The sequence below is a fragment of the Mus caroli genome, unplaced genomic scaffold, assembly GCF_900094665.2.
Source record: "Mus caroli unplaced genomic scaffold, CAROLI_EIJ_v1.1 scaffold_14785_1, whole genome shotgun sequence".
Classification (NCBI taxonomy): Eukaryota; Metazoa; Chordata; class Mammalia; order Rodentia; family Muridae; genus Mus; species Mus caroli.
In genome coordinates this window covers 3,245-15,141 of record NW_018389194.1, presented here as the reverse complement: position 1 = coordinate 15,141, position 11,897 = coordinate 3,245, and the positions used below count along the sequence as shown (strand labels likewise).

General features: G+C 35.8%; 1 protein-coding gene across 1 annotated transcript in view; it reads right to left on the bottom strand.

Moving 5' to 3' along the window:
• LOC110287992 (vomeronasal type-2 receptor 116-like) overlaps nucleotides 1–11,897 on the bottom strand; it is a 15,892-nt gene that overhangs the window by 2,061 nt on the left and 1,934 nt on the right. Inside the window, exons 3-5 of the mRNA XM_021154460.1 lie at nucleotides 11,442–11,892; nucleotides 9,678–9,905; nucleotides 1,771–1,894 (exon numbers count right to left, since the gene is read on the bottom strand). Of these exons, the coding sequence (XP_021010119.1) occupies nucleotides 1,771–1,894; nucleotides 9,678–9,905; nucleotides 11,442–11,892 (803 nt within the window). The remainder of the gene's footprint in view (nucleotides 1–1,770; nucleotides 1,895–9,677; nucleotides 9,906–11,441; nucleotides 11,893–11,897) is intronic.

Here is an 11,897-nt window from a genome sequence, read left to right as displayed (position 1 = left end):
GATGGATCCCCGGGTGGGGTAGTCTCTGGATAGTCTATCCTTTTGTCTTAGCCCCAAACTTCATCTCTGTAACTTCTTTCATGGGTATTTTGTTCCCTATTCTAAGGAGGAATGAAGTATCCATCCATGGTCTTCCCTCTTCTTGATTTTCATTTTGCAAATTGTTTCTTGGTAAATGCAAATATTAATTAAAAATATTTCCATGTTTTGGCCTCTTATGACTATATTAATATCACATTCCTATTGTTTGAGAGATCTCAGAGGTCCAGATTAATTGAAACTGCTGGTCCTTCTACTTGTTCGCCCTTCTCAACTTCTTTAAGCCTTCCCTAATTCAACAACAGGGATCAGCTGCTTCTGTTAATGGGTGAAAACATCTGCCTCTGAGCCTTTCAGCTGCTTTTGGGTCTTTCAGAGAGCAGTCATAATAGGTTCATTTTTTCTTTTGAGTGCTCCATAACCTCAGTAATGGTGTCAGGCTTTGGTAGCTCCCCTTGAGCTGGATCCTACTCTGGACCTGTCAATGGATCTTCTTTTCATCAGGCTCCACTCCATTTCCCTCCCTGTAATTCTTTTAGACAGGAACAATTATGGGTCAGAGTTGTGATTGTGGGATGGCTACCCCATCTCTCACTTGATGTCCTGTCTTTCTGATGGAGGTGGGCTTTATAAGTTCCTTCTCCCTACTGTCAGGCATTTCATCTAAGGTCACTCCCTTTAAGTCCTTAGAGTCTCTCACCTCCTAGGTCTCTGGTGCATTCTGGAGGGTCTCCCCAACCTCCTATTTCCCTGAGGTTGCCTGTTTCCATTCCTTCTGCTGGCCCTCAAGGCTTCAGTCCTTTTCCCTAACCCTCAAGAGACTGGAGGACCCAGGGAGTTTAGAGGTCAGGTGGGGTGGGAGGTGGAAACATCTATGTGGAGAGACAGGAGGGTACAGAGGGGGTTTGGTATGTGAAACAGTTGTAGGAAGGATCAGGAGTAGGAGAATAAAACATAGAATGTAAAACACAAATTAATTTAAATAAGAAAATATAAAGATAAACAAGTTTTTAAATAAATACACATACAAAACCAAATAAAAACTCAATGTGTTCTATTGTGGAGAAATTTAAATTGGCATTATATATAGTCGTAATGACTAGATGATCATTCATATTTTCATATCATGTCTCCAGAGTGATCCTCAGGTTTCTAAATTTAAAATACATTGAACGTTTGAAAGAGTGTTCTTTAGTATGCAAAATATTGTTTAAAGGAAGAAAATACTCATTTGAATATCTTATAATTTTACAAGTTATTATTCTCCATGTTCTTTCATCTTACAGTGGACTGGGATTTGTTTCCCCATACCCACATGCCTTATTTTGTCTTCCATGTTCTTCTGTACATGCAAGGTAAGCATGGCCTTAGATTAAACCATACACATCAAGTCAAAATAAATACATTATTTAAATATTCATGATCTACATATATATTTTAGAGAGTATTAATTACTAGAAAATATCTTGTGTAGAGTATACTTAAATTTTATTACCAAAACTATTTGAGAGTATGCCATTTACTATGAATTTTCAAGGAATTAAAGATGTAGGACAATTTCTACTTTTTTTCTTAATAAGTACATTTTAAATCATTGTATTCCTACAATGGTTAACTAAGGACAGAGATGTATTTTGTTTTTAAGCTTCATTTTAAACTACTTCAGTGTTCCAATATTGGAGCAAGATGATGTTTTTTTTTGAAGAACTTATTCTAGCAGGAAATACTCACTTGTCTCATTAGAAATTTCATTTTCAGGACAGGGTTTGCAATGAAAACAGCATGTTGCCATTCCATCCATCCCGAATTTTCTAGATCCAGGACCACAATCAGCACTGCACACCGAAGTTGGCACCTAATGAAAAGTAGACATATGCTGCTAACTGGAGTTTTATTTACCCTTCCATAATTATATTATAATTGTGTGTGACATTAAGAAACTAATTTCATGTACACCAACAGATTTAGCAGATTTTTACCTAGTGCATTTTATGAGTACAGATATCAATATATGGAAAAAATGAGTAAAAGTTGACTTGTTTCCCAACTATTTGAAATTCAAGAATAAACCATGAAATCCTCCTGTGTGAAAACACTACAGAGGTTTCAAGGTGGTTATTCTAGTTAATTCTTGTCACCTGAGCACATAATGCAGTGTAAAGGCACAGAGAATCATAATTGAGAAATTATCTCTGTCAGGCTAGTCTGTCATCATATATGGGAAGCATATATTAAATATTTTTNAAAGACTTATTTATTATATGTAAGTATACTGTAGCTATCTCAAGACTCTCAGAAGAGGGCATCAGATCTCGTTATGGATGGTTGTGAGCCACCATGTGGTGGNTGTGACTTGAACTCAGGACCTTTGGAAGAGCAGTCGGTGCTCTTAACCTTTGAGCCATCTCTACAGCCCCCTAAATTGTTAATTGAGGTGTGAGTGGCAAGCCTATTGGGAGCAGAGTTGTCTGTAGGCAGTGGTACATTAGAAATCATACAGAACAAGCCAGAAAGCAGAGTTCCTTGAGTGACTCTGTTTCAGTTGCATTATCTCTTGAGTGTAACCTATGAGTCAAATCGAGCTTTTTCTCTTCAATTTGCTTATAATTACTGTTTAATAACAGCAAATTGTAGCAAATTAGGAGTAAAGGACATACAAAAATAGGGGAAATAAGGCCTCAAATATCATAAAACCAAAATTACCTCAACAACATTAGGACAGCAAAACTTAACAAACTAAGAGGAAACACATCAACAGCAGCCTATGATGAGTCCTATTGCATTTGTGGTTAGCAGGTACGGAGTTGCCATATTCCTTTGCAGTGTTAGTAGACCTTAATTTACTTTATAGATCAGGGCACAAGATTTTCCTTCTTTTACTGTAGTTTTATTATTCATTTTCCCACTAAGAATATGAAGACTATTTTTATGATGAGTTCTGAACATACATTTCCTTGTGCACATCCTGCACTTCATTTAATACATAGTATTCATTTCAGTCCAGGTTTGAGTAGAGTCAATGCAAAAGTCTGACTGACCACAAATGCAGAGAGATACTCTTGACTCTTAATTCAAAGATGTAGATGACGTGCCACTACAAATTCTTATTCTCACTTCTGATTTTAATTGAAATTCTTCGACTCTCCTGTCCATGTAGTACAATATCATCAGTAGTTTTGAAATAAAAATGTAAACAAAAAATATCTAAAAATAAGAAAGGAAGGAAAGAAAGAAAGATAGAAAGAAAGAAAGGAAGGAAGGAAGAAAGAAAGAAAGAAAGAAAGAAAGAAAGAAAGAAAGAAGTCTTCCTTATTGAAACAAGTATTCTCATAGATTGCCAGATTTGGTTTATTCTTTTTTAAATTCTGAAATGATGGTAGATTGCATTAAGAGCGTTTTTCTGAATATTTTTGTATAAAATATAGTTCTATCCTTAAGTTTGATTATGTAATGTTTTACATGTAACTTATATTCATTCGATGAGCCATACTTGCATTCATAGAATGAAGTTATTTGGGCNCATTGACTAATATTTTAGTTGTGTTGCTGACATCTGTTGGTAGATTTTTGGTTAAGAATTATTGCAGGAGAGACCAGTATGCGCAGGAGAGCCTGCGGACTGCAGAAGCAACATAGCTTCTGAGACAGGCCCTGTTTCAGGGCCTCATCTTCAGCCAGGAAGCAGATCAGAGCTCCAGACACCTGTGCTCCTTCCCCTTCAGAGGAGAGGTGACTTGCAGAGATTACTCTGACCACTGAGACTCAGGAGAGACTTGGACACCCAGGAGTGCTGACAGAGGCTAACAGAATCACAGGAGGAAAAAGCTCCAGCCAGACACAGGTATAACAACTAACACTATAGATTACTAATTGACGAAAGGCAAATGTAAGAATCTTACTAACAGAAACCAAGACCACTCACCATTATCAGAACCCAGCACTCTAACCTCAGAAAGTCCTGGATACCCCTACACACCAGAAAAGCAAGATTCAGATTTAAAATTGCATCTCATGATTGTGGTAGAGGAGCTTAAGAAAGAAATTAATAACTCACTTAAAGAAATACAGGAGGCCACGGTTAAACAGGTAGAGGACAAAAATCCCTTAAAGAATTACAGGAAAACACTGCTAGACAAGTAGAAGCCTTTAAAGAAGAAACACAAAAATTCCTTAAAGAATTACAGGAAAACACAAGCAAACAGGTGACGGAATTGAACAAAACCCTTCCAGGACCTAAAAATGGAAGTAGAAACAATAAAGAAAACAAAAAAGGGAGAAAACTCTGGAGATAGAAACCCTAGGAAGGAAATCTGGAACGATAGATGCAAGCATCAGCAACAGAATACAAGAGATGGAAGAGAGAATCTCAGGTGCAGAAGATTCCATAGAGAACATGGATACAACAATCAAAGCAAATGCAAAATGCAAAAAGATCCTAACTCAAAACATCCATGAAATCAAGGACACAATGAGAAGACCAAATTTATGGACAATAGGCGTAGATGAGAATGAAGATTTTTCAACTCAAAGGACCAACAAATATCTTCAACAAAATTATAGAAGAAAACTTCCTAAACGTAAAGAAAGAGATGCCCATGAATATACAGGAATCCTACAGAACCCCAAATAGACTGGACCAGAAAAGAAATTCCTCTGGACAGATAATAATAAGAACAACAAATGCACTAAATAAAGATAGAATATTAAAAGTAGTAAGGGAAAAAGGACAAGTCACATATAAAGGCAGGCCTATCACAATTATACCAGATTTTTCACCAGAGTCTATGAAAGCCAGAAGAGCCTGGACAGATGTTATACAGATCCTAAGAGAACACAAATGCCAGAAGAGGCTTCTATACCCAGCCAAACTCTCAATTACCATAGATGGAGAAACCAAAGTATTCCACGACAAAACGGAATTCACACATTATCTTTCCACGAATCCAGCCCTTCAAAGGATAATAACAGAAAAAAACCCAATACAAGGACGGAAACCATGTCGTAGAAAAAGCAAGAAGGTAATCCCTCAACAAACCTAAAAGAAGACAGCCACAAGAACAGAATGCAAACTTTAGCAACAAAAATAATAGGAAGCAACAATTACTTTTTCTTAATATCTCTTAATATCAATGACTCAACTCCCCGATAAAAAGACATAGACTGGCTACACAAACAGGATCCAACATTTTGCTGCTTACAGGAAACTCATCTCAGAGAAAAAGATAGACACTACCTCAGAATGAAAGGCTNGAAAACAATTTTCCAAGCAAATGTTCTGAAGAAACAAGCTGGAGTAGCCATTTTAATATCTAATAAAATCGACTTCCAACCCAAAGTCATCAAAAAAGACAAGGAGGGGCACTTCATACTCATCAAAGGTAAAATCCTCCAAGAGGAACTATCATTTCTGAATATCTAGGCTCCAAATCCAAGGGCAGCCACATTCATTAAAGAAACTTTAGTAAAGCTCAAACCACACATTGCACCTCACACAATAATATTTGAAGATTTCAACACACCACTCTCATCAATGGACAGATCCTGGAACCCGAAACGAAACAGAGACTCATGGACACTAACAGAAGTTATGAAACAAATGGATTTAACAGATATCTACAGAACATTTTATCCTAAAACAAAAGGATATACCTTCTTCTCAGCAACTCATGATACCTCCACCAGAATAGACCATATAATCTATCACAAAACAGGCCTCAACAGATACAAAAATATTGAAATCATCCCATGCATTCTATCAGATCACCATGGTCTAAGGCTGATCTTCATTAACAGCATAAATAATAGAAAGCAACATTCACATGGAAACTGAATAACACTCTACTCAATGATACCTTGGTCAAGGAAGAAAGAAAGAAAGAAAGAAAGAAAGAAAGAAAGAAAGAAAGAAAGAAAGAAAGAAAGAAAGAAATTAAAGACTTTTTTAGAGTTTAATGAAAAAGAAGCCACAACATATCTAAACTTATGGGACACAATTCAGGCAGTCCTACGTGAAAAACTCATAGCCCTGAGTGCCACTAGCAGTCTGACAGCACACCTAGAAGCTCTAGAATGAAAGGAAACAAATTCACTCAAGAGGAGTAGACAGCCGGAAATAATCAAACTCAGGGCTAAAATCAACAAAGTGAAAACAAAAATAACTATTCAAAGAATTAACCAAACCAGGACCTGTTTCTTTGAGAAGGTCAACAAGATAGATAAACCCTTAGCCAGACTAACTAGAGGGCACAGGGACATTATCCTAATTAACAAAATCAGAAATGAAAAAGGAGGCATAACAGAACCTGAGAAAATCCAAAACATCATCAGATCCTACTACAAAACAGACCCATTTCCCCTAAAGAAATAGAAGCAGTCATTAATGGTCTCCCAACCAAAAATAAATGTCCTGGACCAGATGGGTTTAGTGCAGAGTTCTATCAGACCTTCAGAGAAGACCTAATTCCAACTCTCCTCAAACTATTCCACAAAATAGAAACAGAAGGTACTCTGTTCATTCTATGAAGCCACAACTACTCTGATACCTAAACAACAAAAAGATCCAACAAAGCAAGAGAACTTCAGACCAATTTCCCTTCTGAACATCGATGCAAAAATACTCAATAAAATCTTCACAAACCGAATCCAAGAACACATCAAAATGATCATCTGTCATGACCAAGTAGGCTTCATCCCAGGGAAAAGCATTTAAAGCATTTAAATGTTGTTTATATGCTATTTTGACCTCTTGTGCTCATTTTATTTTATATACGATGGAGTTCTTTTAAAGTTCTTCTTCATACTCATTTATCAGTTATGACTTACTGTAATTGTGTTCCTCATGAAGATTTTTATTTTTCCTTTTATTATAAGGAATAAACTCACTAGGTATCATAACTGAATTGGCAATTATATCTCTTAATTTTTGAAATACATAATTTTTATTCTCCTCATTTAAGAATGCAAATTGTATGCTACAAAATCCCTAAAACTGAAAAACAATAAGTAAAAAAAGATGGCACAAGGTGAAATCAATATATTTCTCTGAGAAGCAGAAATAGTATAAAAGTCATGGGTGAATGGGGTTTTGCACTGAAAGTAGTGGGGTGGAGATGAGAAGAGAAGGGAATGATAGGGTGAGTGTAGGGTAATATACAGAGTATCTGGTGAGGGTATTAAAATGGGTGTGGCATGTCTGAGTCATGTTAGAAATCTAAGGAAATAGAAATTCTTAGAAATGTATGAGGGTGACTTTAGTTAATATTCCTAGCAAAGGGGGATAGGGAGCCTGTAATGTCCATCTCCAAGAACCAGGCAAGTTTTCCAGGATAGGGATTGAGACAACATCGCACACGCAAAAACTTTGACCTACACTCTATCCTGCCTAACTATGTGTGGGAGAAAGAAGGAGCAGAGGATAATTGGATAGATAACCAATTACTGGTCCAGCTTGAGAGACATTCCATAAGAGTAAGCTTACCCTTGATGTTGGCAATAATACTCAGTTATACTTGAAGGAAAGAGCCTAAAATATCCATGATGAGAGAGGCATCACTCAGCAACTGAAGGAAGCAGATGCAGAGATACACACCCAAAATAGGTTGAGCTTGGGGAATCCTGTACAAGAAGGGAAGAGGGGAAAGAAGGATTTTGGGAGCAAGTGAGGTCAAGGAAACTGGAAGATAGTCTACATAATCAATTAACCTGCCATAAGTGCTCACAGAGACTGACCTACCACCATAAATAATGCATGGGTCTGATGTAGTCACTCGAAACATTTTTAACATTTGTTAAGCTTGATCTTTACAGTGGGACTCCTAAGAGCAGTACTGGGGTCTGTATCTTACTTTGCTGACTTTCTTTGAGATACTTTACTCCTATTTGGCTGTTTCCTCTGGCCCCAATAAGAGAACATGAACCTGTGCCTAATTGTTGTGCTACATAATATGCCAAAGCATTTTGCTATGGGGGACACTCCCCTTTTCTAAAGAATGAAGGAGTAGTGGATGAGAGGGAGGGAAAGAATAGGAGAAGGAATAAGAGTAGAAGAGGGTGTGTAAATTGTTATCAGTACATAAAGTTAATGAATAAATGCATAAATAAATGAACGAGAGAGCTACATTAAAAAATGATTGAAGCTGGTGAAACCTCCTGTTAACAAGAGAGATATCAGGGGTTCTCTCTTGCGCTTTCATATATCCTCCTTGGTCCACAATAAATTTTAAATAAAATTTGTCAAGGATTATTTTATTTCAAAGGCTGAGTATTTGCTATTTTAAACTTTCTATTTATATGCTTCTACTAGACAGATGTCTACTTTTCCCACATTAGTTTGTATTTGTACAGCAGCAAAATAATGGGTATACTGTTTATATCTAGAGTGGCTTCTTCTTTGTTTTGTTCCCATTGGTTTTAAATTTGATCTTTTAATCAAACATCCTTGTTAATGTATATACATATAGTGCATTTGAGGTCTGGTAAGAATACACAGGAGATTTCAATACTATCCTATAAATGGATATTCAGTTTTATAACTTCATTTTCAGCTCTTATGTTCTTTCCTCTATGAATGGAATTCTTAATCACATTGAGGAAGAATAGTAACTTTAAATTTCATACTATGAGAGCAACAGGATATATGACTTCAAATGAAACTGGGCAGTTTTAATATGATGTATTAAAACTTATCACATCAGAATTCATACCTATGTTATACCTATCATGCATATTAGATATTTAATTTTCAAATTTTCTCAAAAGCAAAATTTTATTACTACCAATTTCTCCTCATATAGAGAATGCAACTTGCACAGGCTTCTTTGTTTGAATGGCCTATGCAAAAATGAATGGGGCAGACAAGTTTGCTTTAGTGAGCATTATCTTTTGCAAGGTATGATCCAGGGCTATCAACATAGCTAAAGTCTCAAAAATCATTCTTACTCAGGAGAAGGACCTATGTTTAATTTCCAGCACCCACTATGTGGCAAGAAGCTCTTGCAAATGCTTTGAGGTTTGAATAACTCTTCTGCTATCCATATATAGTACACATGCAAGATTTGCACAGATGTACATGTAGACAAAACGTCTATACCAACATAAAAAAGAAAGAGAAAAAGACAAGGTATAGTTTATAAGGTATCTAAATTTGTTGTAAAATATTAATGTATGGTTATGTAGAGGTGTAGGAAATTTAGGACTAATTGTTAAACAGGTTTAAAAACTATATAATAAAAATTGGTGACTTGGATTTGATGCATTTACTCTGGTTTTACAAAGAACCAGATTCTTTAAACATACTTTGAAAGGGTTTATCATAAGTTGAAAATCAGTCTGTAAGAGTAATATTTGGACTAATAGTATATTGCTCAGTATACTGGAAAAAATAGAAACTATTTTCTAAAACAATTAAGTTAATTTTAAAGGCATAAAAACATTCTGATATGATATAAATACTCTGTATTAATGTTGGAAATCCTCAATGAATTACTAAAAAGGGATGTAAAACATGAAAAATAAACAGTATAGGATGCTACAAATCAGTCTTGCACATGGTAATCAATTTTACCGCACCAGTTTCAAGGAAGTTTGGATGCACACACTTGACAGTTCAATTTAAATTAGTACAATTCGGCTGAACCCACCTGTGTACTTCCTTTTGCCCACTCTATCATATCTTCAGATAAATGTACCCGTTGACCATTTGGAAAATATGGACTAAACATTCCTATTTTAACTCTAAGTCCAAGGCCCTGTGGGAAATTCCAAATGTAGAAAATGTCATATTCTTCCTGTAGTTTCTCTCTTCGGTTCATATTCACTTTGTCCCCAACAGGATTAGTGAACTGGTTCTTTCTCAGAAAGGAATACACCTGAAAGACAGTCAGAATAATATATAGTCTCTTTCTTAAGGTAAGAAAATATGTTCTTATTTCCTCTTAAAGACAACTTTATAGACACTATGCCAGTGAAAATTTCAGTGAAATTTGATGGATGTACAAAATTATAATGTTGCTGTTATTTTAGTTCTCTAATAGATTACCAATCAAGTACAAACATATTTGTAGACATCAAATATATTTGCAGTATGAAACACAGACACATGAAAAAGACAGACTTGCATCAATATAGAGATGCACACATATCACAAGCACACACTTATCTACAGAAACATTCATATACATGTCCAAACACATGTATGCAAACACAGATACACACAGACACAGAATATGCATCAAAAACATCAAATAGACACAGATACACACAAAACACATACTCAGTTTTACACACACACACACACACACACACACACACACACCCCATGCACAGAGGAATATTCATAGGTTCACCTAGACATGTATTGATACCCCCACATAGAGTGACATTGATACACTGAAAAATTTATGATCTCATGCACAGACAAACAGACAAAAATGAAAGAACATACACAAAAACACTCAAAACCCAGGCACATGCAGATGCATTATTTATTTATTTAAGACAGGGTTTCTCTATATAGCCCTGGCTGTCCTGTAACTCCTGTAGACCAGGCTGGCCTCGAAATAAGAAATCAGCCTGCCTCTCCCTCTCACGTGCTGGGATTAAAGACGTTTGCCACCACGCTCGGAGATGCATGCATTTATAATTGTAAAAAGGAATATACATTCTGACAAAATCCACCATGCAGAAAGAAATGGAAACAGAAATTTTTTCTTAACTGACTTAGACAGATAGATAGGCAGATTGGCAATGTTTCTATATATGACTGATCTCTCTTTGTTTCTCTCTGTGTGTCTCTCTGTCTCTCTGTCTCTCTATATGTATATATCTATATCTCTTCATATACATATCAATCATTTATATCTAGTAATAGGCACAGATATAGATATACACACAGATATAGAGAAACATAGAAACATACAGATAGGAAGTGAGAAATATACATTCACACATCACAAATGTAATGAACTGAATTCTAACATGAATTTCTGTGTAAATACTATCAGAACACCAAGTGATACCACTAGCCTAGAGTGGGAATGGTAGGAGTTTGGATATCTAGTTAAAACAATCCCCTACAATGATATAAATGTACTTGAGATTTAATGAACAACGACTCATCTTTTAGTGGACTCATGAGCATGGGCTCAGTATGTTTTCAGTATTAGAACATGTATGATGATATTCAGGTAATCCGTAAAAAAATCACAGGTCTATATGGACAGATTATGCCTTATAGTATATTTTCTTAACATTAGAGTCTTATACTAATATAATGACTTACTTGCTCAATAAAAATTCTTTGTATTTTGGAAAACATTTTCTAGTACACTTGTTTTGGGCATTTATAGTCTCTTATAACTATATCATTAATAACACTAAACATGATTTAACAGTAGAAACATTACCTTCTTGCAGCTATAATTGTGTCCTTTCCCATTGTCCTTGGGCAGATTATCAAACTTTTGAAAAGCTATCTGATGGAGTGCATGGGCAAAAGCATATACAGCATTGTATATGTCATAACTCCCTTCAATAAAAGCCATATCAAAAGTATGTACAATTAACCATTCCAATGAGTGATTGGATGAGCAGTTCTTCAGTGTCTTACATTTAGAGGCCGAGACCTCACAGTTAAAGTGCATCCATTCCAGCTTTACCAGATATTCATCTGGGAATTTGACAGAGTTCAATGTCTGGACAAAATGTTTAAACCCAGAAATCTCACTATGGTGTTGTCCAAAAGCAAAAGTCCCATATTCGTTACCAAATGTAAAGTGTTTCATACTAGGACTGACATCCCACTGTGAGGTGGTGATCCATAGTCTCTGTATTCCTAGGGATTCCCACATTCTAAAGCTCAC